This window comes from Tamandua tetradactyla, chromosome 3 (assembly GCF_023851605.1).
Source record: "Tamandua tetradactyla isolate mTamTet1 chromosome 3, mTamTet1.pri, whole genome shotgun sequence".
Classification (NCBI taxonomy): Eukaryota; Metazoa; Chordata; class Mammalia; order Pilosa; family Myrmecophagidae; genus Tamandua; species Tamandua tetradactyla.
Window position 1 is genome coordinate 178,454,055 of NC_135329.1, and position 15,999 is coordinate 178,470,053.

Here is a 15,999-nt window from a genome sequence, read left to right on the forward strand (position 1 = left end):
CCCATACCCCTAGCAACCTATACTCTAATTTCTATCTATATGAGCTTACATAGTCTCCAAATCTGTAACAATCTTATTTTTTCTGATGCCAACTTAACTTCAATAATACACACAAACTGTGTTGCTATATCCCTCTGTCCTGCCACCTTTATATAGTTGTCAGAATTTTATGTTTATACATTGTGAGTCAAAAACCACTGATTTCTCTTTACATTTTTAGATCCTGTAGGAAGTAAAAAGTGGAATTATAAACCAAAAATCTAATAGTCCTGGCGTTTATATTTACCCTTGTTGTTACCCTTATAGAGATCTTTATTTCTTCACAGGCTTCTTTCTGTTGTCTCTTGTCCTTTCCTTTTACCCCATAGAACTCTCTTTAATATCTCTTATAGGTCTGGTCCAGTGGTGACAAATTCCCTCAGCTTTTGTTTATCTGGGAATGTCTTAATCTCTCCCTCATTTTTGAAAGACAGTTTTGCCAGACATAGAAAGTGGTTGGTGACTTTTTGCTTTCAGCATTTTAAATATATCATCCCACTGCCTTCTTGCCTTCTCTTTGTTTCCTCTGAGTAATTAGGATGTAGTCTTAGTGAGGCTTCTTTGTACATGGTGCTCCTCTTTTGTGGCTTTCAGAATTCTCACTTTATCTTTGCCGTTTTGCAAAGTTTGTGCCACGGTGTTTGTCCTGTTGGAGTTCATGGAACGACTTGGATGTGTATATTCAAATTTAAATTTGGGAAGTTTTCAGCTGTTATTTTTTTTAATAGTCTCTCTGCCCTTTTCTTTCTTGCCCTTCTAAGATTCTTACAGTGCATTTATTGGTTGCCTTGATGATGTCCCACAGGTTCCTCAGGCTCTGTTAAGTTTTCTTCATTCTTTCTTTTTTTGCTCTTTAGGCTACAGATTTAATTGTCTTCTCCACATTCATTGATTCTTCTGCCAGCTCCAGTATGCAGTTGAACCCCTCTAAGGAATTTAAAATTTTTGTTACTTTGGTCTTCAGTTGTGTTGGGTTCCTTTTCATAATTTTCATCTCTCTATTGATTATTCTTTTTGTGTTTGTTGTTTTCCTGATTTCCTTTAGTTCTTTGTTCCTGTTTTCCTTTAACTCTTTGAGCACATTCAGGACAATTTTTAAAATAGCGTTTGGTTTGTCACACGTCTGGTCCTCCTCATTAGTGGTTTTTAGTGCTTTAATTTTCTTCTTTGCATATGCCATCACTTCCTATTTCTTGGTATGTTTTGTAATCTTTTTTTTCTTGTAATATTTTATTTGCTGACCTCTTTGAAACATTCCAAAATTCATAATGTCCAATGGAACTTTCCATGCTAAAATGTCACTCTACATGACAAATCTAACAAAAAATGTTTTAAAATATAGTTCCTTCATTTTACGCTTCACATTTCAACATGTGAAAATTACATTTTGGTGGTAAAATTCAGGTGACAGATACAAGATAAATATCAATTGATATCATATTTCTGGTTTACTGGAGAACATAATAGTTTTGACAGTCATGTTTAACACCTTGGTTAAGTAAAGAGAAAAATGGGCGGGGTTATCACAGAGGTATGCAAAGATTTAACAAGTTAAATAATCTTTAGCTGTGCTGAGAAATTATAGATAGGATATATGTAGTAAATATTTTTGTAATAGAGTGATTTCAGTCATTAGTGACCATCATACAGTTCATGTGTTCAAAGTAAGTGCAGTTATTTTTGATCACTGAAAACTGGATTCAAATGAATTATAACTCAGTAATTGAATACCTTACATTCAAAAGTACAGTTTAAATCTGACAAGTTTAAGGTAAAGAAATACTTGTAATTCATAATTACCTTTAGATTAATTGAGACTACACTACTATACTTAAATAGGTATACTAGTATGCATAGTTAATTCCAGTTACCATATTAAATATTTACTGGTCATCAACAGCACAAATTTTGAAGCTCCAAAAGAATTATCGATCCAGTAAAATGGCTACGTTTAATTTTCTTTTAAAGACAGAAGAACAAAATTGGAGGAAGATTGGCTCCTCTTGGTATCTTTTTCAAATTACAGATACAAATTTACCAAAGAAATAATTATATATTTTGCTTAACATCAAATAATCTGCAAAAATTTCTAAGATAGATGCATTTCATGTTCAATTTCCAAAAATAAATAGAGGCTTTCTAACTGACTAAATTTATATCCCTAGCTCTCTAAAGTAAACATTAAAATACAAAGTACAAAAAATGGTCTCTTGGTTTTGGATAGTCCATTTAGTTACATAAAATATTTTCCGCCCCAATGCTTCCTCAAATTCAAAAGATATTTATTTACTTCCTAAGAACATGACAGTCTTCACTTCAAAACATTCAGTCAGTTTCCATGGCAACACTGCAGGATTCCTTGACTACTGTAAGTCGCCTCAGTTGACTGTGGGATTTCTCAGTCTTTACATCTTGAGCTTGGTCTGTTCTATACACCAAACAGACTAAATCATCTGTTACTCTAATACACAGATTCCCATCAGAATGTGTATATTTGAGAACCATACATGCCTTTTTAGGGTCTGCAAGGTAGAGCTTCTCGGGCGTGTGGCTGAGCTCCTCCCAGTTTTGGTACTGTGACTTGGTGAGCTCAGGGTGAAAAGAGAGGAGGGAAGAGAGGCAAGGCCTGGGAGGCAAGGCCTTGGAGGGGAGGTGGTGCAACCCGGCACACCTACCTACCCACCACACACCGCCACTGGCCCTGTTTTGTAATTTTTTTTTTTTGCCTGGGCAGGCACTGGGAATCGAACCCAGGTCTCTGGCATGGCAGGCAAGAACTCTTCCTGCAGAGCTACCGTGGCCTACCCATGTTTTGTAATCTTTTATTGAAAGCTGGACATTTTGATGTTTTAAGATGTTATTGTTGTAGTTTAGGCTCTGAGGCACCTGTTCCTTAACTTGTATCCAGCTAGTCTTATATGATGAGCTTTCCTTTGATGATGGGAACTAACAACCACAAAAAAAGGCCAGTGACTATGATACGATTTTATACCTGAAACCATAAAAGTGGAAAGTTCCTCTGTGAATTTTCCTATACTTTATTATTTATTTATTTTTGCACTGGCAGGCACCGGGAACTGAACCTGGGTCTCCTGCATGGCAGGCAAGAATTCTGCCAATGAGCCACCATCACACAGTCCACTATGCTTTATTTTAATAATAAAAAGGTTTAAGATCCTCTTGCTGAGGTTGAACTGATGTATTTTATATGTATTTTCTTGTTGAAAGCAGTAAAATTGTCAGTACTGGCGCTAAGCTGAAGTATTTTATTAAAAAAATTAGTTTACTCAAAATTGCAAAGTCTTGTGATCTGCTAGATGTAGTATTTACTTAATTTAAAAATTGCCTAAGGAGATAATGAATAATTAGTAAGGAGAGGTTAAGGGTTTATTTTGCAAAATAAAGAATATAACATTTTTTGAAAATTTTGCTTGGGATCTTGAAGACCCATAAATTAACCCAATATAAAAAATAGACTAAGGTTTTTACTTCAGTGTTGTCTTTAACAAATTTTTGTCATTCCCTACAGAAGTATGATAAACTGTCCATGACTTTTCTGGCTTTCAGATGGGATTAAGGATTCCTTTGACATAACACTTGGAAGAAAAACTCTAAAATAATAGCAGCCCAACTGTTTTGCCTATCATTTCCAATCTTTAGCCATCAATTCTCTTTTAGCAAAATCAAGCAAAAGTTCATCCATCTTTATACCTCTTGTTTTCTTCTACCTCTTCTTTCTTTACCTGTTTCTCCTCTCCCTTACTCCCAATCTCTTATTTCTTAATCTCTGTATTGGATTATTTTAGGACTTTTGGCAGTTTAGACTTTTTGTCTTTTTAACTGTCTTATTAAAAATGTGATTTTTGTCCTGAATTCTTCTTTAATTCCTGGTTTCAGCTTTGTTTTCACTCAGAGGAGATCTTGGTCCTCTTCCTACTTCCTACTCTGAAGAAACTGAAGTATAGGGCTATATATCCTTTGAAGAGCAGGATAAAGACCTCTAGGAAGCCACAGGATTATGCACTGAGTAGGACTAATGGGAAGTAATACTGGACAGGGAATGAAAGCCCAGAGGTTCTTTACCACAGTTTCTGCCCATCCCTACCCTTTCATATACCAACAGAACCTACACACACACTTCTCTTTACATATATATATATATAATATATATATAATATATATTTAATTCCTCTTCATTTTTAACTTATTAATAATCCATTTCAGGCTTTACTCCATGAAACCTTCCCCAAGTATTTCTTCCTACATTGATTTTGGGGGGGGCGCGGATTTCTATAGAATTTGTAGACATTTCTCTTTGCTTTTAAGATGTGAATCTTATTTATTCCAAAATATTATAAGTTCCTTGAAAGCAGGAATACTTTTATAGACCTTTGTGTCTCCCAATTCCCTCCTTCCCCTTTTTCATATGCCTTTATCCTTGTACTCATAGTTTGGTAGATGGTTCATAAATGATGGATATGCCATAAGGGTCACTTTATACTGCCTCTGCCACTGTTACATTGCAGCGAGTCATCTATTGGGAGATTTCTTGTTAGCAAAGATGTTGTCCTCTTTGAACTAGGGACACCTAGCTGGTCAGCTTTATAAATAATATTGACGTTCAGAGGGTTCTGGAAAGTACTGAGATTTATAATGAATATTATATTCTATATCAAGGTTCAAGGAGGTACTTATTGAATTAAAAGTGGTAGAGCAGGAAAGGGAGGACCAGTGTGGAAAAAAAAATATTAAGGCTTAATAACTTGCATTATGAGTGGATTTTACCAGTTGTAGAGATCTCCAAAGCCTAGGAGACCAAACCACTCTTTGGTCATAGAGTTGTTCCCTGCTTCCATTTTATCCACATTGCTTCTTAACAGGCCAATGGAAACGTATTTAAGCTATGACCTGCATTAGCCTCATCACCTCAATGAAATATTTCTTACGTTTGTGGGGTTTTGGTCCGGTAGGGAAAACAAGAAGGGAGAACTTCCCCTACTGTTCTTCCTATGGCTAATAACTGTTTCAGTTAAGCTCTCAGTGATGACTTATTTTCCCTTTTGTAGAATTAAAATATACCCACATTATTGAATTATTGTTGTAATCAGTTACTAAGATTTCTTTTCCAAGGTCCCAAATAAAGCTTTGAAAATTACAATAAACACTCCTACTTAGGACTCAGGACCATTAACTGCACATTTATGTGCCAGATAATAGTTCTGCTTATGTTTTTTGTTTGTTCGTTTTCAAGTAGAATTGCTTTTATGAAGTAGTTGTAATAGTGCTTTGTTTTCTTTCTTCTGAGTTTATGGTGTACCCACACACTAGCTCTGTCTCCCTTCATACCCCTGTTTCTATTTATGTGTTTTGCTACTTGTCAGGAAGTATTATTTTTCCTTGTAAATTGCCCTTCTTCCACCCCAAATAGTTTTTTGGACCATGATGTCTGTCTAGTAAATATCTTTTACCAAATTATTTTGGATTTGAGATACGGTTTTCTAACTATAATTATAATACAGATCCCATCAATTATCGTATTATAAAGAAGTTAAGTTTTATATGGCAATTATTGCTATTCTTCTCCCTTTTCCTGAAATTGGATGGCAGTATTTAAATTTGGCATATTCATTGTTTTACTTAGCATAGACACCTTTTTCACAAAGGAAAACTGCCTAGAAGAACTGTTGGAAAACATTTTTGCTTAATATAAAGTTAGTTCAGTATTTATTTGTAATATTAAGTATTGATAAGGGAAGTATAAAATTATGGATTGTTTGGACATTATACAAGGACTTGAATCTGATTTAAATTGTTCATCCAACCTCTTTAACTGGACGTATACAATCATTTGATGATTTTGCACGTCATAAAATATATCAAATTTTATTTATAGAAATATCTCAGGTTTTAATTTATGGATTGTTTAATTTATATTATGTTTTGTGTAGGTTCAAAAGGCTTACTAGAAGATACTGCAATTTAAACAAAAACACCATACACCAAAACCTAAAAGAAATAAGAGTTGGAAAGCTGTTTTCAAGTATTTTAGCTATTCCATGTATAGAATAAAATTCTCTTTTAGTCTTTCTCTGTTCCTGCTCCTTTTCCTTCCTGTTTCTAGCAAATTTATGTAGTTTAGTGTTTGGTTCACCTGTTTCTCCCTCATCATTTAAATTGAGTTTCATGTTGTTTAAGGTTGAGCTTAAAGGACTTTGGTTACACTTTAAAAAAACTTTTGGTATCATAAATTAAGATTTATAGTTTTGAAAACTATTGGTTATTTGTCTTTTAGTACTAAAATTTCCCCATATATGTGGATTAACTTTTTAAACTACTCCTGGCATTTTTATTTTAAGATATGATTAGCATACCCTCTTCTTATTAATGAGGGAGAAAGTAAGGATAAGTTCATCTTTATTCTTGGTTGATAATCTGTTTTGTATTTATTGTTTAAAAGCTGCAACAAAAGGATTATAGATAAATGCTTTACTTTAAAAATACTGACATTTCAAAGGTATCATTTGTCATTAAAGATTGTTTTGACATCACACACAACTTTTTCACTGGGCTATTCTTTGGAAGAATTTATTTCTTACCTAGCCGGAAAACAATTAGTATTTTAGGATATTTTAAAATTTTGCCTAAACCGGAGTTAATTTTTATAGCCTCAGTAATCGGTGTATGGTTTATGATTTGTTTTCTTCTTATAACTTGCCAAAATATAATTTTTAATTATGAACGTATTCTGATTTAAATGGTGTAAGTATCTTTTAGTTTCATTTTACAAGTATAATTTGAATACTCTAGACATATTCTTATTAGAGAAATTGATAGCCGTTTTTCTTTCTTTGTTTTTTTGAAGAGATGATGGTCCATAATATTAGGGGCTTAAAATAGTTAGATATGAACCTATATGGTGAACATTATATGCTGAACATTAAATCTAACATATTAGTAGTTTCAAACTACTTAAGATTACGTTTGAGCTGTATTTGCAAATAACTTATTTTAGCTCCTTAAGATATCCAGATATCTTTCTGTATAACTGCTGACATAATCCTTTGGTAATAACAACTTTTCCCAGATTACCCATCTTGTATGAAAGATATACTTGTATTTTCATTTGAGGATAGAATAGTGAGAAATATCATGGCTCAGATTTGATTTTGGACGGTTTCTGTTCCATTCCTGAATTAACCTTCACTGTGGACCTGAAAGAATATAATCCCCACTGGAACTAGTATATTGCCAGTGGCCCCTGTGTTACTCACAGTTTGATGGATACCCAGCCCTAACTTTCTGGTTCAAATATTTAGGAACATGTCTTGAACTTTTGTCAGTTTCAGATAGGTGATTCCCTCATAAGGGAACATTATAGAAATCTGACTTGTAAGGCTGATCCATAATTTTAAAAACTAAATTTTTCTTTGTGTATCATATAATTTTATTTTGTATTCTCTATGCATATGAATCATATGCATAGTTACATATTTTTATTTGGAAAACAAATTTTGTTTTTATGATATATTTGCTATTTAAAAGACAACTTAAATAAGTAATTGCTTAAGTACATTATTGTTTCTGATTGAATTATTCTTTATGAAAACTAAAATTTTTAATAGTTGGCCTGTTGAGTTTTAATTGAATGTTATATTAACCAGTGATCTGTTGGTGTGATGGCCTAATGGCAAATAAAGTCTTTGCATACAAGTTTATAATTGCTTGGAAATATTATGTTAGGAAGAGTCCTTTGAGTACAACTATAGAATAATAGTAGAGTAGAAATTGCATATGAAATGCATGGCCTCTAAGATTTTTCCTTTTTAAACCTTCCCCTCCTTTGTTAAATGGCATAGCATTATTTTCCCAGAAGGTCCACATCATTTCACTGCATACAAGTTGAGTTGAGTTTTCCTCAAAATTTTTTAGGTGAGTACCCAGAACATGAAGATGGGTGGGCTGCCGCGTACAACTCCTCCAACTCAGAAACCCCCCAGTCCCCCTATGTCAGGGAAAGGAACACTTGGGTGAGTATATAAATAAGTAGTAATTAAAAACTATTTCATGTAAGGTTGTGTGAAAACCAGCAATACATATGTTTAAATTATTTTTGAATAGTTGAAGAGATAACATTTTCTTTTTAGGAATGTCTTTTTTGTTGTATAAATTTCCTCTTTCCTGTGAAATTCATTTTTGTACTTTAAAAAGGCTTTGTTTAGAAATTATTTTCTAATCAATTGTAAATTTGAGGTAAAATCCAAGTCCAAGTTCATGCTTTATTATAAATTGCACTCTAATATTAAATCCATTTTTTCCAAGAATTTTATAGTCTTATTACAATCGAATTGAACTTATTTCAAAGAAGGCTATATAGATTATAAAACTGTATATAATTGTATATAATTTGTGTATAATTGAAGAAAATTGTTTATAATTTGTGTTGTTATGAGAATATTGCATTAATTTAATGGAAACACCTGCCTTTTTTCTTTTATAGTATCATATGTAAACTTGGTTTATTGTGATTGAGATTTGTGACCAGATTACCTGGTGGGCATCTTGTAGCCCAGAAACCATACTTCTGGTCTGGCTCTGCTACATATTCCATTTTCCTGCATAGTCAGCCTCTCAGCAGTTCAGTTTTTTCATCTGTAAAAGGGGGTACTATTTGTCCTCTATCAACTTTTCCAGAGACATTGTACCATGAATTGGATTTTTAAAAAATATATGAGACAAAGACAAAATGTTCTGATAACCATTGGCTTTATGGTCTGTGCATAAAACTTTTTAATTGGCAATCTTGTTTTTGGCCCCCTCACCAAAAAAACCTAATCAAGCAGTGTGGATTAGGACAGGTCAAGGGTGAGTTGTGCTGTAATGGAAGATAATATTGGAAGAGGAATTATAGTTAGGATGGCAAGAGAAAAAAAATGAAAGTGTATTCTAGCCAGGAATAGGATTGGTTTTATTTGGGGTGGACAAAAAAATTCTGCTTGGATTAGAAAGCAGAAAATCTAGTGTATCAGATTGGATTTGAACTGAAGGGTAGAATGTAGATGGTATGGTACGGTATAATTGCGCAAGGGTAGCAGGAAGTATTTGTTTTATTTTTCTTTGGAGCATTGATACTTCTAGCATGTAGTTCCTAACGAATTTGGTTGGTTTTAAATTAGAATTGTTAACAAATAACACTGTAACCTGTAGAATAAAATTTTCTGTTGTTCTCAAATTTTGAAGACTTACTACCAGTATTTGTTTTCTTTGTGTGTATCAGCAAGAGTTACTCAGGATCCATCAGAGTTGTTGAGTACCACATAGTCAGATGTCACAGCCTGACTTTGTCACAGTCTTTGCCTAGTAACCAGATTTTGTTCCTCTTTTTTTTTTTTTTTTTTTATTAATCTTGTTCTTATCGTTGCCATCACTTTACAGGTCTTCAATAGCAAAGATTTTTTTTTTTTTTGGATGAAACAACATTTTTATCACCTAGGGAAACTGTATGAAAATCAGATGTTTGATATCAACTTCTTTTTAGTATTGTAAATCCAAAGTCCTGATATTCCTTTTTCTTACTTTAACGCAATCCCATCCAGTGCCCTTTATTTACTTTTTTTTGGGGGGGGGGTAGGGGATGCATGGTCCTGAAAGCAAACCCAGGTCTCCCACGTGAAAGATGGGCATTCTAACCTCTGAAGTACCTATGCATCCCCTTTATTTACTTTTAGTTATTGATGTATGTATGTATTTTTGCAGGGAGACTTAAAGGGTAGTAGAGTGGATGGTGTCATTGCATTCTTATCTACAATCAATGAGCCATAATATGTGTAGCCTAAGAGAGCAATATTTAAAGGAACCATGGGAGCCTCTTGGGACGTGAATCATTCAAAAATACTTAAGTCAAATGAGCAACATCACTACAAGAGATGAAAACTTTTTAACTTTCATATTCTGAGACTCCATTTTTTATTCTGAGACTCCATTTTATTATTAAAGATCTGAATTTTATCTACAAATTTTAGTTTCATGTCAGCTAAGTATCATTGTCTCAAAGAATTCAGTGAACTTAAAGTTAGATAAGAACTAATTTTATAGTCACCATTGTTCCAGTTTGCATCCTATTTCCTATCATATTTCCTTTCTGCTTTTCTCATTCTCTTCCTTTAGAAGGATTTTTGGGAAAAAAAGGATATATGTTAAATATGAGTTAATAAAATCATTCTGATTTTTATTTTACAAGTCAAAGTAAGTAAGGTAGAAGATCTTTGGATAGTCGTTTACTTTTTTTTTCCTTAAAAAAATACAGGCGAAGTTAAGAGACAGGAGAGTGGGGAGTTTGTAAGAATGATAGGAGATGAGATTAAATTATATTTTTCTGTGTTAAATTCTTTGTATTTACTATCCAGAAAAGGAATTGAGTTGTCATGGCCAGTATTGCTCGTCATCAGTATGGAGGTTGTAGAGCCAGATTGAAGATTTGTTTAGCCTCTCATTGAATATCTTTGATTAGGGCTAGCAGGATAAGGAGGAACTTTTAAGTGCATTCATGCAGTGTAATTGGGAGATTTTTATATAATACTAAAATAATTGGAGCTCTAAGAAAACAGCAGTGTCTGGGAAACATTGGCTTAAACAATGGGGATAATCTTTGTGTTTTCTGAGAATGAATGAACAAAATTGCATTAGTACAGGGAAATGAGGTTGGAGACTCAACTGTAATGGTGGAGAGTGATCCTTTAGGAAAGACTGAAAATTGGTAGCTGGGTTATGTTAGAACACATTTTCCTATCTCTAATTACAAATTGTATTTCACTACTGGCAACTCTTTGAATTTATTGTGCCGAAATTTGCCTAATCACACAATACATACGCTCTTCTTTTTGTAGGCGGCACTCCCCCTATCGCACACTGGAGCCAGTGCGTCCCCCAGTGGTACCAAATGATTATGTACCTAGCCCAACCCGTAATATGGCTCCCTCGCAGCAGAGCCCTGTGAGGACAGCTTCTGTGAATCAAAGAAATCGAACTTACAGGTATTTTCTCTACCTTAGCACAAAATGTAATGGTCATAGTACCATAATCTGTTCAGAAAACTCCGTTAAAACTTTCATTTTCTAAGCATTAAGTTCTTTTTCTCACTCTACTCCCCCAAACCTCATCTGATTCCACCTCTCTTTCCTCATGACCTGATGCAACTTTGAGCAGTGAGGCAGTTAAAAAAATAAAACAGAGAACTCAAACTGCAAACTTCTCTACAAGGTTTATAGTTTATTTGGCCTGAAAGAAATTATGGACCAAATGTGGGAAATCACAAGTTGTTTTTGGTGTCATTTTACAGATGAAAAACTATATATAGTAGAACATTAATATAGGGTAGTATATGAAGATACCATTAGAAATTAAAATTAATCTGTTTAGATGTTTTATCTATCATAAAAGAAATTTCATCAACCTGGTATTAAGTTGGAGTAAAATAAGGTAATATTTATGGGTTGAGCCTCAACATTTATAAATAACTAATATTTATGGAGAATTTTTTTCTTCTTATCAGTTCATTTAATACATGCTTCAGCGTGGTCAAAACAAGCTTCTTGAACCTAGACTTTCCTCCGAATTTATTAAGAAACTCATATAAAAGTGAAGGACTTTTTAATTATCTTTATTGTAGCTATTTTCATTTCAGAAAACTTTGGGAAATTCTGGTGATATCTTACTACATATAAATATTCATCTTTTGGTGGCTCTTATTTCTTTAGCAGCAGTGGGAGTAGTGGAGGAAGCCACCCAAGTAGTCGGAGCAGCAGTCGGGAGAACAGTGGAAGTGGGAGTGTGGGGGTTCCTATTGCAGTTCCTACTCCATCTCCTCCCAGTGTTTTTCCAGGTAAAACATTGATGGTGCTTCATTTTTACTTGTCCTTTTAAAATTTGAATTCAGCTTGTGATTTATAGTGGTCTTTGTTCATCAACAGGATTTTTTCCTCTAGCAGTTCCATAAATGTTGCAAAGTCTTTATTGATTTGCTGTTGCTAATGAAGTGATAGTTTTTACTCACTATGCGTTTCTCTGCTTTTTGATGTTTTGCCTTTGGTGTTATGACTCAGTTGGTGTTTTGAGCTGGTATGAGTTAGATGGTTAATTACAGTTAGTGTTATGCTATTGCATGGCATTGGGGACTCAGAGAATCATCTTGGTACAAAAAGTACCGGACAAAAATAAAGATAGTTTTGATTGTTAATTTAGTGAACTGCTGGAATTTAATCATCACTGAAATAGTACTCTTCTTTTCTCTGAAATAGAAAAATGTTCTCATGTGAACTGAAGATATACAAAGTTAAAATATCGTTTTAGAAGCATGGCCCAAAAGAGATAAAGATAGAATATTACATTTAATTTACTTATAATAACTAATAAAGAATACCTTTATAAAAAATCATGAAAAAGAGAAATTTGTGTTTTTTAAATTCTTTTTACCTGATGAAATAATGATATTTGGAGTATATGTTTATTTTCTGACTTTTCTCATTTTTCAAAAAGGATGACTGTTGTTTTCTAGTTTGGTAATTTTAGTTTTCTGTACTATTTTTGTTAGCTTAAGCATAACATTTCAATGTAAAGGGAACATTTTTCTTCTAGACCAATGGCTTTCAGATAAAAAGGAATGCTTATTTTTAATGAATTAAAAAATCTGTACATTGCCCTGAGCATCTTGAATTATTTGCTGTATGCCTAATAATCCTTTAACATAAGCTTGCTTCATTATTTCAACGCTGTCTTCTATTCTTTTGGTTAGTGTTAAGCACTAAGTACTTTAATACCTTTTCTAATCCTGCCTAGTGTAACTGCCTCATTAATGCTACCTCTTACTCCTCTTTCCCCCTCAGCCCCTGCTGGCTCTGCTGGCACTCCTCCCCTTCCTGCTACTTCTGCATCTGCCCCTGTCCCTCTTGTTCCTGCTACTGCCCCTTCCTCCGCTGCCCCAGATGCTGCTGCTGGGGCTACCCAGGCCCTTGCTGATGGCTTCACTTCTCCAACTCCTCCTGTTGTTCCTTCTGCTCCCCCTACAGGTGAGTATTGGCTTATTCTTTGACAGGCAAATCCAGTCTTCTGGCTGTTCTGTTACCTGGAACTCTGGCTTTATGATTTTTTTTTTTTTTTTTTTTTTGCTTTGGTTATAGTTTGTAATAAGGAAAAGCTAAATAATAATGTTAAACTAGAAAATGGCAAGTAACCAAACATTAAAAGTTCCTGAGAAAATATAAGGTAAAGTTTCTCATATAGTTTTCCAGTAAGGTAACACAAATACACATTTTTTTATTGCTTGAATTCTATTTAGTAGAGATTTGTGAATTTAGTATGGACTGTAGAACTTGTAGGTAATTCTGATGCCAGTTATTTTTCATTATTGCTCATATTTATATTCTTTAATGAAAGAATATCTAGAATAGAAATATCTTTATCAGAAAAGTTTTCAAAGCTTTTTAATATTATGAGAGTAATTTTCATAAGAAAACTGTAATAGAGGATTATTTTCCTTTGGAATTTGAGATATTGGACACAATACAGTAGGCAAAGGACAGATTAATGAGAAGAACTGAATGATTGTGAACTTACCTTAGGATCTCTATAAAAATAATAATGTAAGATGATTCATAAAACCTTCATTATGGTTTTGAGAAGTTGAACTAGAAATATTGTTTGTTTAAGATGAAGTCTTTAACAAAAAGTCTGCGGCAATTATTTTAAGATATATTTTATAGAAATATTTGATACTACAGTTTGAAAATCTCTCAGTCGTTTATAGTAGCATTGGAAAATCATAGACAATGAACTTTTTAAAGAATTTCAGGTTTATTTAAGTTGCATGGTGTTTTCAAATTGCAATTGTTTTGATAGGGTAGGTAATAAAGACTCAATAGCTACAAGATATATTTGCACAGGTAATAGTAGTACTGCTGTAATCGTTTGTTAAAGCTACCGGAATGCAGTATACCAGAAATGGAATGGCTCTTTTTTTTTTTTTTGCATGGGCAGAGACTGGGGATTGAACCCAGGTCTCCAGCATGGCAGGCGAAAACTCTGCCAGCTGAGCCACTGTGGTCCGCCCTGGAGTGGCTTTTAAAAGGGAAATTTATTAAGTTGCAAGTTAACAGTTCTAAGGCCATAAGAGTGTCCAAACTAAGGCATCCAGATAAGATACTGTGACTCAAGAAAGGCAGATGGTTGTAGAATCCTTCTGTCAGCTAGGAGTGCACTTGGTTGATTTCTGCTGGTCCTTTGGTTTCTGGTTTCAAACTGCTTTCCCAGGGGCATTTTTCTTTCTGCATTTCCAAACATCTGGTGTTGCCTCTGAAGCAGCTGTTCTCCAAGAGTCTTTGTTAGTTCTGAGCTTTCTCCAAAATGTTTCTTCTTTTAAAGGACTCCAGTCAACTAATCAAGACCCACCTTGAATGAGCAGTCACATCTCCAACTAATCAAAAAGCCACGCCCACAATTGGCTATGTCACATGTTCATGGAAACAATCCAATCAAAGTTTACACCCACAGATATTGAATCAGGATTAAAAGAAACATGGCTGACCACACAAGATTGGATCAGAAAAAGGACATGGTTTTTCTGGTATACAGAACAGCCTCAAACTGGCACAGCTGGTTTGTAAACAGATTCTTATCTATTATAAAAATGTATGTGTTGGAAACACACATGACCTTAGCGCTCAGCTTGCTGTTAAAAGTATTTCATAGGATTTATATTCATAGGATATATATATTCTGCTGCTCTAACCAGCTCTTTGTGTTTCTAAAGACACTTCACTAAAATGGATTTTGGTAGTATTTTGTGGGATAACTTCTATAATAGCACTTTTTAAGAAAAGTTTTCTTTAGTGGGTAAATGTAAGCGTGGGCTGTTCATTGATCTACTTTTAACTTTGATAAGCCATACTAGTTAGAGATGAATAGGAGTTTTGTTCTGCCCCTGTGTTAATATAGTAAAGAATGCATCTTGAAGTTGACTGTAGGCCCAGAAAGGATAAGTCACTCCCTACCTATGAGTCAGCATTTTAGTAATTCAGTGATGATTTACTAATAGACATCTGGTACTTAGCACTAAATAAACATTTGTTGTGTGAAAGGGTAATTATTGTAGATTTTTTAAACAAAACCCAAGGTAAATATCTTACCAGTTTGTCTCTTTTTTAGAGCAGTTTGGGAGTTCCATAGGAAGCTAAGTATAGAATTACTGTATGATCTAGCAACCCCATTACTAGATATACACTCAGAAGAACTAAAAGCAGGGACACAAAAGACATTTTCACACTGATGTTTAAAACAACATTATTCATGATTGCCAGTAGATGGAAATAGCCCAAATGGATGTAGGTGACCCAAGGATCCATCGACTGAAGAGCAGAAGGGCGAACTGTGGTGTATACATATGGCTAAATATTGTGTTTCTGCAGAAAGGAATGAAGTTGTGAGGCATGCAACAATGTGAATGAAACTTGAGGAAATTATGTTGAAGGAAATAAGGCAGAAACAAAAGGACACATATTATATGCTCTCACTAATATAAATTAACTATAATGAACAAACTCTCGCCCAGAATTGAATTCGAGAGCGTAGGTTATCAGGAGATAGAAAGTAGGCAGAGATTGGGCAATCGGTGATTAAGTACAGAATGTTCGTAAGGCTCATTGTTAAGGTTTGAAAATGAGTAGCATGATACTGAGTGAAAACTAGGGCCTAGACTGTAAACTTTTGCAGCAGTTACATTTGTTCCTGAGTTTTGAGTGTTATTTCTAAATTCTGAAATACTGTAATCTTTGTTTATAACCTGGTAGTTTTGGGATTTTGGGTATATGTGCAACAACTGAGACTCAGAGTTACAGTTCTGCACCTTTGAAAGTCAGCATACCCCATACAGCAATTGTTAAAGAAGCTGAAAAAGAGACCACACTTCAGTTG

General features: G+C 34.0%; 1 protein-coding gene and 1 pseudogene across 1 annotated transcript in view; one reads left to right on the top strand and one right to left on the bottom strand.

Moving 5' to 3' along the window:
• ABI2 (abl interactor 2) overlaps positions 1-15,999 on the top strand; it is a 200,066-nt gene that overhangs the window by 108,222 nt on the left and 75,845 nt on the right. Inside the window, 4 exon segments of the mRNA XM_077154784.1 lie at positions 7,969-8,066; positions 10,923-11,069; positions 11,793-11,917; positions 12,918-13,100. Of these exon segments, the coding sequence (XP_077010899.1) occupies positions 7,969-8,066; positions 10,923-11,069; positions 11,793-11,917; positions 12,918-13,100 (553 nt within the window).
• Positions 2,365-4,573, bottom strand: LOC143676844 (signal recognition particle 9 kDa protein pseudogene; annotated as a pseudogene).